An 11,950-nucleotide genomic window follows, 5' to 3' on the forward strand; every position below is an offset into this window, starting at 1 on the left:
AGGAGCAAGAACGGATCCATTGGGGTGAATGACCTTCTCAATTTCAGCACTCAAAGTTCTGCACTCCAAGACCCCCCTCAGTCCTGGTCATTCTAGGCCTAGCTGCTCCCCCTTGAAATAAATCCGAAGGACAAGAGCAGCTCTGGCGTGACCTGATTGGGCTCCTGCTTCCCTTGCCAGTTCATTGATCACCAGTCTCCTCCCTAGCCAGGCTAAGCTAGTTTTAGTTCCAAAATGGACCACGCTCTTTATCCCCTGAGACTAATTCCTGTTGTTTCTTCAAGCTGTTTCCAAGCCCCTTTTGCTTGGTTTACACTCATTCCAAATCCAAGCAGACCCATGAAGTTCAACAGGTACACACTAGTATGAGCACACCAGTTGTTAAGATACCCACTTCCCTGAGTGTGCCCCACCCTGTCACTCCTGCCCAGGATCCAGCCACTAAGGGGTTAATGTCAGGCATAACCAAGTCTTCTAAGAAGCTACTACAGCACAAGGACTAGCATCTTTCTGAGACCATAGCAGTTGCTAAATAATTTAAATATCCCCATTTACAAGTGTGTAAAATGTTAGTTTATATAAGCTTTGCAAAGTTGCTGATGTTCATCATTATCATCATCATCATCATCAAAGGAGAACACATCCTTTAGGGCTCTAGGGTTAACCACAGTAACGTGAGTAGACCTCACTGATATCAGACCTCAGCTTCAGTTCAAGAAGAGGCTTTGGGTAGTGGAGCCAATCTTTGGGGAGAAGAAACCAAGGATTTGGCTGTGCCTGGGGCTCAGCCATTTGGACAAGTGCTGTGGCCCCAGGGAAGGAAGGTGGTGCTGCCCATCAGTCTTTTTATCATTCGGCAAGCCGTGCCTCACCATCCATTTATTCATTCCACAAATAGGTAAGTGGGGTGCCACTGGGCTGGGGCAGTAGGAGCCAGACATTGTATAAGTACTTCCCTGTCTTCTAGGTGCTTGAAGTGTGAGATAGGCACAGAGGAAACATGAAGTGTTCTCAAAATTAGTGAAACAGACAATGGCTTCAGGGAAGGGGAAAGTTAGTGTAGGGTAGAGCAAAGTGGGGAAACAAAGAAGCCCTGTTTTGATCACTGCTGTGCACTCAGCACTTTCACAGTGCCTGGCCCACAGTGGGTTCTCAAAGAACCTTATGGAATGAATGAATGAATGAATGAAGGGAACAGACTATTCATCATCCTGCCATTCAGAGGTAATCATTGTTTACTTGTTGGTACATTTCCTCTTTTTTTCCCTAAATACACAATAAATATATATTTTAAATTTCAATAACTATTTCTGTGCAAAAGTAACATGTTCATTGCAGAAAAAGGAGCAGATGATGCTAAGCAACATAATATTATTAATGGCTAATATGTGCTTGGTGATTGTTATATGCCAGGCAAAATAAGCTTCTCACCTAGTGGTAATGACTCCATATTTTAACATACACCCTTCATATAGTACTCTCTTTTAAAAATTTTTCTATTTATTTATTTATTTATTTATTTGAGAGAGAGAGAGAGAGAGAGAGAGAGAGAACAAGGAGAGGGGCAGAGAGAAAGAGAGAGAATCTTAAATGTTTCGTGCTCAGTGTAGAGCCCAACGTGGGGCTTGACCTGAGCCGAAATCAAGAGTTAGACACTCAAATGACTGAGCCACCCAGGCACCCCAGGACTCCCTTCTATTCTAATTGTATACTTTTTTTTTTTTTTAATAATTGGGCTCAAACAGTTTATATAATTCTGTGTCATTTATTTTATCTTTCTTTTTTTTTTTTCCAACGTTTATTTATTTTTGGGACAGAGAGAGACAGAGCATGAACGGGGGAGGGGCAGAGAGAGAGGGAGACACAGAATCGGAAACAGGCTCCAGGCTTCAAGCCATCAGCCCAGAGCCTGACGCAGGGCTCGAACTCACGGACCGCGAGATCGTGACCTGGCTGAAGTCGGACGCTTAACCGACTGCGCCACCCAGGCGCCCCTATTTTATCTTTCAACATTTCCCCATGTCAATGAAAATTCTTTTAAGGATCATTTGCTGGGGGTTGGGGGTATACTCTAACTGGAGGATGTGGGATGCCAGGTCGAGACTCAGACACTATCCAGTGATTAACAGGGACTCATTGTTGATTTGAGTAGGAGAATGACAGAGTAAATTTGTTTAGGAAGCTTGGGTACACTAGAAATGAACAAAGCAAAGACGGAAGGCAAGCAGGAGGTGATTATTGTGGCAAAAAGCATGCCAGGAGGAAGAGGGGAGTCCAGTACTGCAAAGAAAAGACTAAGGACTAAAGATGAAGGAGAGAAAGAAGTCTAAGTGCATTGTGAGGTTTGGAGACCATTTAGTTCCACTCCTTCTAATTCATTAGCTTGAGAGAATCATGCTGCCATTGTCAGAAATAAGAAAGTTAGGAGGGGAGTCTATTTACATTTTTTTTAAGGTTTTTTTTTGTTCTTTTTTTTTTTTTTTCAATAACACTCATGACCCTGCAATCAAGAGACTCATGCTTTTCCAGCTGAGCCATCCAGATGCCCCAAGAGGGCAGTCTTTTTAGATGAACTTTTTAGGTGTCAACTCCTGCAGGCCTTTAAAAATACTGGCCAGTGGGGCATCTCGGCGGCTCAGTCAGTTAAGCATCCAACTCTTGGTTCCCACCCAGGTCATGATCTCACTGTTCGTGGGTTTGAGCCCCATATCCGCTTCTGCACTGACAGTGCGGAGCCTGCTTGAGATTCTCTCTCTTTCCCTCTCTCTGCCCCTCCCCCACTTGCACTGTCTCTGTCTCTCTCAAAATAAATCAATAAACTTAAAAAAAAATACCGGCCAGGGCTTGAGTGCAAGGTCCGGGCAGGAAAGAGAGGTTTGAGGGGGGGCAGTAGCAGTTGAGATTAGCTAGGTGGAGAGTTTGTGGAGAGAAAGACAAGGAGAAGCAGGAGCTAAGGCTGAGTTAAGGGGAGGATGCAGGGCAGGAGGAAGCTCTGGAGGCAGCCTGAGCCTTGAGACACAGATGACATGGACAACATAGATGGGGTTGGTCTGGAGGCTTGGCTAGCAAGATCTGGTTCCAGGGTACGCCATGAGGCCAGTTCAGCCCAGGCTGCTGAGTTTGCCACCAACTCCTTCCCAGGACACAAGCACACCAAGGAGAGAAACCAGTAACCCGATTAACTGGAAAGCTCAGATACTGTGCAGTCTACTTATTGTAGTAGCAGCAGTAGCAGTAATATTTTGGTAAATAAATGGTGTTTTTCCCAGCTCTACTGAGGTATGATTGGCAAAGAAATCGAGTGTTAAATATACAATTCTTTTCCTGGGCTTCTTCCGCGGGGCAGGCCTGACATGGGGACCTTGGAGCAGAATGTGCCACAGAAATGGAGAAGGACTGCATGAGGTGTGTTTCTCTCACAAAGAGCCTGAACGCTGACCTGGTTGAGCAAATGCTACCCCACAACCAGTGTATTTTTTTTGTTGTTAACCCCTTTTTCAGCAGTAGGAAAATCATGATGGTAGGGTAGGGATAGATTTATTTTGGTTTATTCTTATTGAGGTTCTGCTATAGAGGTCCCAGTGTATGCAGTAATTTAAAATTTTTTTAAATATTTATCTATTTTTTGAGAGAGAGAGAGACAGAACATGAGTGGGGGAGGGGCAGAGAGAGGAAGACAGAATCTGAAGCAGGTTCCAGGCTCTGAGAACTCACAGACTGTGAGATCATGACCTGAGCCAAAGTCAGATGCTTAACCGACTGAGCCACCCAGGCACCCCAGTAATTTTAAATAAGGTAAGGAAATAACAGAAATGCTTAAGAACTTGACCACACCTGAGGACAAACCTGTGACGTGTCCACCACTTACACTTACTGGCTTCTTTAGTTTTTAGTTTTGTTTTTTTTTTTTTTTTCCAGAATCAAGTTTCTTTTTTTTTTTTAATTTATTTTTGACACAGAGAGAGAGACTGAGAGAGGGCAAGAGAACATGAGTGGGGGAGGGGCAGAGGGAGGGAGACAGGATCTGAAGCGGGCTCTGCACTGACAGCAAAGAGCATGAGGTGGGGCTCAAACTCACAAATGGCAAGATAGTGACCTGAGCCGAAATAGGCCACCTAATTGACTGAGCCACCCAGGAGCCCACTAGCTTCTTTAATGTTGGGCGAGTCCCCTAGCTCCTCTGGGCCCCAGTATACTTACCCTCTTCCCGGGTAGGCTTACTTGGCTTCCTATGAGACAGGGAAATGAAAGGACTTTTACTAGTCTAAAGCCGCATACAACTGTGTTGGACATTTTGGAAACAAAATGTTATTACCGCCATGACTCAATGTCAGGGCCATGTTTTAGCTTTGGGGGTGTTTTCTTTTCTTTTTTAAATTTTAGAACAGTTTAAATTTACAGAAAAATTGAGAAGATAGCTTCCATATACCTCCAACCTAGGTTCCCCCATTATGAACGTCTTACATACAAGGTACATTTGTCACAATTAATGAACCAGCATTGATACATTATTATTGGGGTGCCTGGGTGGCTCAGTCGGTTGAGCGTCCGACTTCAGCTCTGCTCATGATCTCATGTCTTATGGGTTCCAGCCCCACATCAGGCTCTGTGCTGACAGCTCAGAGCCTGGAGCCTGCTTTGGATTCTGTGTCTCCCTCTCTCTCTGCCCCTCCTCCGCTCACACTTTATCTCTCTCAAAAATAAATAAACATTAAAAAAATGTTTTTTAAAGATACATTGTTATTAACTACATTCATATCTTATTCAGAATTTCTTAGTTTTTCCCTAATGTCCTCTTTCAGTTTCAGAACCCCATCCAGCCAAATTCTGGAACTCCAACCATGTTACATTCAGTTGCCATTCTCCTTAGGCTCCTCTTGACTGTGGCAGTTTTTCAGATTTTCCTTGTTCCTGATGACCTTGACAGTTTGGAGGAGTACTGGACAGGCAATTTGTAGAATGTCTCCCAGGTGGAACTTTTTGGATGTTTTCCCCATGATTAGACTGGGGGTTCTTGAAGGGAAGACCACAGAGGAAAAATGCTGTTCTCATTACATCATATCAAGGGTACATACAATCAACTTGACTTATCAATGTGGATCTTAATCTTGATCACCTGGTTGAGGGAGTGTTTGTCCGGATTCTCCACTGGAAAGTTACTCTTCCCTCCCCCCACCCCCACCTTTTTTCATACTTACTGTCTTCTTTGGAAGGAAGTCACTATGCATAGCTCACACTTAAGGAGTGGAGGGGTATGTTCCTCCTCAAGGTTTGAGTATCTACGTACATTTTTTGGAGTTCTCCACAGGAGATTTGTCTATTATTGTCCATTTATTTATGTATGCAATCATTTATTTATATCAGAATAGACTTGTGGATATTTACTTTATACTTTGGGTTATAATCTAATACTCCTTTATTTTGTTGCTCAAATCGTCCCAGATTTGCCCTTTTGAAGCTCTTTCAATTGGCTCTGTGTCCATTTGATGTACCTCCATCTTCCTGTTGTTTTGTTTGTTTAGGATTTCCTTACTTTCTGTACCACAGAGCTCCAGGCTCATCTTGTATATTTCCTGCCCCAGGCCCCAAATCAATCATTTCTCCAAAGATAATGTTAGGGCCAAGTTTTTTTGTTTTTTTGTTTTTTTTTTTAATGCTTATTTTTGAGAGAGAGAGAGAGAGACAGACAGAGCACAAACAGGGGAGGGACAGGGAGAGAGGAAGACACAGAATCCAAAACAGGCTCCAGGCTCTGAGCTGTCAGCACAGAGCCCAACTCCGGGCTGGAACCCACGAACTACAAAATCATGACCTAAGCCAAAGTTGGACGCTTAACTGACTGAGCCACTCAGGCACCCCAAGTTTTTTTTTTTAATGTTTATTTATTTTTGAGAGAGAGAGAGGAAGAGGGAGCAGGGAAGGGGCAGAGAGAGAGGGACAGAGGATTTGAAGCAGAGTTGGCGCTGATAGCAGAGAGCCTGACATGGGGCTTGAACCAATGAACCCACGAATCCATGTACCCTGAGATCATGACCCCTGCCAAAGTCAGACGCCTAACCGACTCTGCTACCCAGGCAACCCAATGTTAGAGCCAAGTTTTAATCTTAGCAAATGTGTGTCTGGCTGGAAGTTGGGACAGATGATCTGTCAGGTGGACAGGAAAAAGACACAACCCACCATTAGGAGGGGACTTTCCCAGCAGTAGCAGCTACAATTGCAAGTCCTTAGCTGAGAAACAGGTGACTCACCAGCTCTCAGGGTTGTCTCCACCCTCCCCCTCTTGCTGGCAAGACTGTCCCTAAACCAGCTCAGACAGAGGGACCTAGGTCAGAAAGTGTCCCCACCCTTGGGGCCTGTCGCAGGCCAAGTCAGGGCTTTTCTCCATGCCAGACAGACACCTCCCCCCATTTGTGTATTATTTATATATATCCTTCCTATCTGCAGAAAGGATTAAACAGGATTACCATCAAATTTACAGCTATAATAAAACTGTTATTAAAACTTGGGTAAAAGGATAAGACTTCTGTGAAGAAGAGCCTCTATGTGTAGTAATTTTGTCCCCGACACCTGGTTCTTTGAATCACAGATTGCTAGCACCGGAAGTGCTTTCAGAAATAAACACACTTCACCTGTCATTTTATAACTCCGAGATGGATCAAGTAATATTTTAAGAGTCACACAGCTAATGAGCTGAAGAACTAGGAATACTAGGACAGATCTCCTGATGTACATATCTTTTCAAATCCTCATTCTTGCCTCCCTTTCCAGGAGAGAAAAAAAAGAACAGCTTTTGGACTTCCTCGGGGATGTGATGGCAAGACAAAATTGTGGGGCCTCTTTCACTTGCTAGATGAATAAACTTATGTGGATGTGTCTGAGAAGTCTTTGGTGCTATAATTAGGGATTATTAGCACCCCCAGTTTTTTAATCTTAGGGAATGTAGGATGTAGACTTTGGGATATATAAGTGGAAATTGGGGAGGATCCTACCATTTCCCACACAGTCAAGATTTTTTTTACCTTTTTTTTTTTTTTTTGAGAGACAGAGAGAGGCAGAGCGGGAAGGGGGAGGGGCGGGGGGCAGAGAGAGGGAGACACAGACTCTGAAGCAGGCTCCAGGCTCTGAGCTGTCAGCACAGATCCCAATTCAGGGCTTGAGCCCACCAACCGTGAGATCATGACCTGAGCCAAAGTTGGATGCTTAACCACTATGCCACCCAGGTACCCCGAACCACAGTCAAGATTTTAATGGTTAAGTCAGCAACTTTCTCACTGTTGTCCTTAACTTTTTTTTTCAAGTTTATTTGTTTATTTTGAGAGAGAGAGAGAGAGAGTGCTCACGTGAGAGTGGCAGAAAGGAAGAGAGAGAATCCCAAGCAGGCTCCACACTGTCAGCGAAGAGCCCGATGTGGGGCTCAATCCCAGGAACCATGAGATTATACCTGAGCCAAAATCAAGGATAGGACGTTCAGCTGAGCCACCCAGGTGCCCCTGTCCTCAACTTTTGACAAAGGAGGAAGGAAAAAAGCTAGGAAGGAAGGGAGCCAGGAAGGAAGGGAAAAAGGAAGGAAGGAAAAATAAAAATCTTCAGGGATCCTGAGACTTTTTTTCAAGAATTTTAGAGGTTTGGATTTATGGATTTTTATACTACCAACTATTTAAGAAACAGGATTATCTCTTGTCTTTAATATTCACTGCCCCCTCCCTTCCCAACACTCTCCCTGCAGCAATTCACGAATGAGGTGTTTTCAATGATCTTTGCACACAGGCTGAGATGAAAGATTGCCTTGGAATTCAAAGAAAGGATTTGGGGCCTTGTGTCACTTGTGTGGCTGCAACAAAGGGATGAAATTAGCTCTCTTGGTGACCTTCCTAGAACTACCTGGGATTATCTTGTCTCAATCTGTAAACTCCTTCTGGGGTAAGGACAGTGGGTGGCCCAGAACAGCATCAGCATATAAGTAATTACTATGTACTTTTTTGATGATGATGATGATGATGATGATGAAGATAGTATTAGGCACTTTGGAGATTTAGAAAATATTCAAATGTTGAATTGTCCTTGGAGATCCTCCCCAGCTAGCTTCTCCAGCACCCTGAATTCCTTTAGCAGAGCATAGTGAAGGTGTTTAAAGCCTGTCTTCAAACCCAATCAAGAGCAAGTTTTTCCCTGGGAGTGTGGTAAGTTCCCACCTGGTGTATTCATGCTTGAGTTTATCTTCTGGCTTTTTATCATCTGTGTGTGTGTGTGTGTGTGTGTGTGTGTGTGTGTGTGTGTTTTAAAGATTTTTTTAAGTAATCTCTACGTGGAATGTGGAGCTAGAATTTACAACTCTGAGATTAACAGTCTCATGCTCTACTGACTGAACTAGCCAGGCACTCCCATGATCTGTATATTTTTAAAAATCATTCTTTAATAAGAAAATTACTATCCAGACTTTTATACTCGTGCAAACATATATCTAGGTTTTTGTTTTAATCTGAACAAAGGTTTAATTTGAACATGCTGTATTGTGTGTTCTGCAACTCGCTTCTTCTTCCTAACAATAAATCCTGGGTATTTTTCTCTGCCAAGATACCTAGATCTGCCTCATGTTGGCGATTCTTTGTCCTTGTACCTGCGTGATTCTCTGAGCGCCAGTTTTCGGCCTGGCTCTCTTCCTTCCCGGGGTATGCGACCGCCGGACCTCATGGGGTGCGCTGCCCCGGGAGGCCCCGACAGGGTTTGGCGGGTGGGCGGAGTCCCGGGCCGCACGGGACATGCAGATGAGGTGGGCGGAGCCCCCACATATACCCTGGGTTAGCGGCTGGCCGGCGCGCCGGGCTTTGGCGGACTCAGAGGCACCCTGCAGAACCTGCTTGCCGGAGCGCAGCGGAGCCTGGTCCCGGGCTGTCCCCGGAGCGGGCCATGCCCCCGCGGGAGCTGAGCGAGGCCGAGTCGTCCCCGCTCCGGGCCCCGACCCCTCCCCCACGGCGGGGCAGCGCGTCCCCGGAGCTGGGCATCAAGTGCGTGCTGGTGGGCGACGGCGCCGTGGGCAAGAGCAGCCTCATCGTCAGCTACACCTGCAATGGGTACCCCGCGCGCTACCGGCCCACAGCGCTGGACACCTTCTCTGGTACATTCAACGGCCCCGGGGGCCGCGTGGCTGGGGGTGGGGTTGTGCATCCAGGGGCTGCGGCAGGCGCGGGGACTGGAGGGCAAGGAAGCGCCACGGGAGGGGGACGGAAGCAGGCCCCGAGGTGGCGCTGGTGAGGTCTGGTAGGGCCCAAGATGCTCTTCCTGACTCGCTGTCCCCCGCCCTGATCCTGCAGTGCAAGTCCTGGTGGATGGAGCCCCGGTACGCATTGAGCTCTGGGACACAGCGGGACAGGTGAGAAGTTGGGCGCGGCCTCTAATGGTCTGGGAGAAGGTGGGCTGGAGGGTGGATAAGAAATGGAGATGGTCTTGGGCCTTTGGAGTCTCAGGTCGGCAACCTCAGGTGACGAGAATCTGTTCCCTACGGCAGGGAATAATCCTACTAATGATCTGGCCTTACCATCCTAGGAAGATTTTGACCGCCTTCGCTCCCTTTGCTACCCGGATACTGATGTCTTCCTGGCCTGCTTCAGCGTAGTGCAGCCCAGCTCTTTCCAGAACATCACAGAGAAATGGCTGCCGGAGATCCGCACTCACAACCCCCAAGCTCCTGTGCTGCTGGTAGGCACCCAGGCCGACCTGAGGGACGATGTCAATGTATTGATTCAGCTGGACCAGGGGGGCCGGGAGGGCCCAGTGCCCCAACCCCAGGCTCAGGGTCTAGCGGAGAAGATCCGGGCCTCCTGCTACCTTGAGTGCTCTGCCTTGACGCAGAAGAACTTGAAGGAGGTGTTTGACTCAGCTATTCTCAGTGCCATTGAACACAAAGCCCGGCTGGAGAAGAAATTGAACGCCAAAGGTGTGCGAACCCTCTCTCGCTGCCGATGGAAGAAGTTCTTCTGCTTTGTTTGAACAGCCACAGCAGCTAGGGAGTAATAGGCATAAGACCACAGACTTCTGGAAACTGGGGTACTGGGGCCTTTGAGGGGGATACTGGCAGGGCCAGGCCACCTCATGGGACTTAGTTCCACCTGAACACTGTGAGGACACAGGCCTCTAATTGCCCACTGTAATATGCAAGGGTGGGCCCAGGGCCTGGAGGAGGCAAGGCTCTGAGTTGGATTTCTGTGGTCAAAGATCACAGAGAAATCCCAGCACTTTGATTTTCGTGGGGTGGTCCTAGCAGTGTCATCCACCGCTAAGCAGTTTGGGATCCAGTTCCCAGTTTCTTACCAGGAGACCTCAGGTCAGCCTGGCTGAATTAGGACCCCTTGTGGTGGTCCCCACCCCTTCCTTGGCACAGGGGTGAGGAAGAGCCTGGCAAGAGCAGGAGAGTGGAGAACTTAGAGAGCCGTTTGGGATGGACTGGATAAGACGGAGGTCAATGAGAGATTGAAAGGGAGCAGAAAGTGAGGCCTTGGAGCCTTGGGGCTGGAGGGAGGCTGGTGAGGAGGCAGGTCAGAGGGCTAAGCTTGGAAGGAGGAAGAGCAAGGAGAGCAGAGAAGTGGGGCAGCTGAGGAGCAAGGCTGACACCTGGGCTGCCCTCAGGCCTCAGGGCCACGGTGGGCGGGGCTGGTCCCTGGGAAGAACTGGGACTCAGGGCTCCCTAGGCACTGCCCAAACTGGCTGGGCCAGGAGCAGGGCAGGAAGTGAGAGGCAGGGCCCAGCAAGAAGAGGGGGAGGAGCTGCAAACTAGAGCCTGAAGGAAGAAGGGGCTGGGGTCGCCCCTTTCTCCAAGGCCACAGCCTAGAAGGTAGAGAGCAGTACAGAGTCTGCAAATAAAGCCTTAAGTTTCTGAAGCTGCTGTCTCTGTGTCATTTCCTGGAGCTGTCTGCCCATTGCTCTCTCAGAGTCCTCTTCAGGACCCAATAGCCAGGATAGATAGGTTGGGTACTGAAGGACTGAGGCTAGACTGAGAGGTGGGGCTGCACTAGATGAGACAGTGTGATGGGAACTGGACTGGGGGGGGGACAGGTCTGGGGCTCCCCACTTGGAGCTTAGCTGGTTCCCAGGAGAGCTAGCGTGGGAAGCAGCCTAGGAACGGGTTTCCCCAGGTGTCAGCGCCAGAGCTGCTTTCCCATGACCTCACCAGGCGGGTAGTGCCCCTCCCCTCTCCCCCTCCTTTCTAGAGCACCTCGCTCATCACTGGGGCTCTGGGCAGTGCTAGGCCCTCTAACCTTCCTGCTCTGATCCTTCTAACTGTCCACAGGGTCTCGGGGTAGGGGGCCACTTGGCTCAGAGCCTGAGAATGACATAACTCCATACAGCCTAAACCTCAACCACTGGCCAAACTTCTGGGTCAAGTTGGTTGGACCTAGTCTTCAGTTTTGGCACTCAAAGTCCACATAAGGACCTACTAAAGGTCAAGGTGCGTGTTTTCAGTAATTTAAATAGCAGTTTAGACCCAGAAATCCTGGGGAGTGAGGGTTTATTGGGTGATGACTTGGAGAGGAGCAGGGATCCAGAGAAGATTCCCTGGAATTGGAGCTAGAAGAAACTTTAAAGGGTACCTTGGGGGGAAACACACACTTTCTTTACCCACAAAGAAAGTGAGCCCTGGAGAAAAAAGGTAATACCTCAAGTGCAAACTAGAGTTCCATACATGGCTAAGTGTCATTACTGTGGAGAGGTATTTCTAAGGCACACCTGCTAAGCAACTGCTGGGCTAGGTGAGTGTGCACCCTTGTCCCAGCCCGGCTCCCTCTGCAGGAAGTAACAGCTGCCTGTGTAAAGAGCAGGGCTGAGGGACAGAAATCCTAGCCAAGTGAAATCTTAGATAATCTCCCAATTTAGTGTTAGCCAAGACTATCCAGCTCCTGTCCCACCAGGGCCCATCCCCAAGAGCTCCCAGCCATCCCATCTGCCCTTGTCCCCT

General features: G+C 47.8%; 1 protein-coding gene across 1 annotated transcript; it reads left to right on the plus strand.

Moving 5' to 3' along the window:
- The first annotated feature begins 8,892 nt into the window (after positions 1–8,892).
- RHOV (ras homolog family member V) lies at positions 8,893–11,379 on the plus strand. The gene is made up of 3 exons (XM_030318462.1): positions 8,893–9,115; positions 9,312–9,370; positions 9,544–11,379. The coding sequence occupies exons 1-3, from the start codon at positions 8,908–8,910 to the stop codon at positions 9,985–9,987; spliced, it is 711 nt and encodes a 236-aa protein (XP_030174322.1). The 5' UTR covers positions 8,893–8,907; the 3' UTR covers positions 9,988–11,379.
- Positions 11,380–11,950: the final 571 nt, after the last annotated feature.

This window comes from Lynx canadensis, chromosome B3 (assembly GCF_007474595.2).
Source record: "Lynx canadensis isolate LIC74 chromosome B3, mLynCan4.pri.v2, whole genome shotgun sequence".
Classification (NCBI taxonomy): Eukaryota; Metazoa; Chordata; class Mammalia; order Carnivora; family Felidae; genus Lynx; species Lynx canadensis.

Coding starts and splice junctions, on each gene's coding strand:
- RHOV (XM_030318462.1), top strand. CDS start 8,908: ATGCCCCCGCGGGAGCTGAGCGAGGCCGAGTCGTCCCCGCTCCGGGCC. Junction 9,116..9,311: donor AGCGCTGGACACCTTCTCTG/GTACATTCAACG, acceptor CTGATCCTGCAG/TGCAAGTCCTGGTGGATGGA. Junction 9,371..9,543: donor TCTGGGACACAGCGGGACAG/GTGAGAAGTTGG, acceptor TTACCATCCTAG/GAAGATTTTGACCGCCTTCG.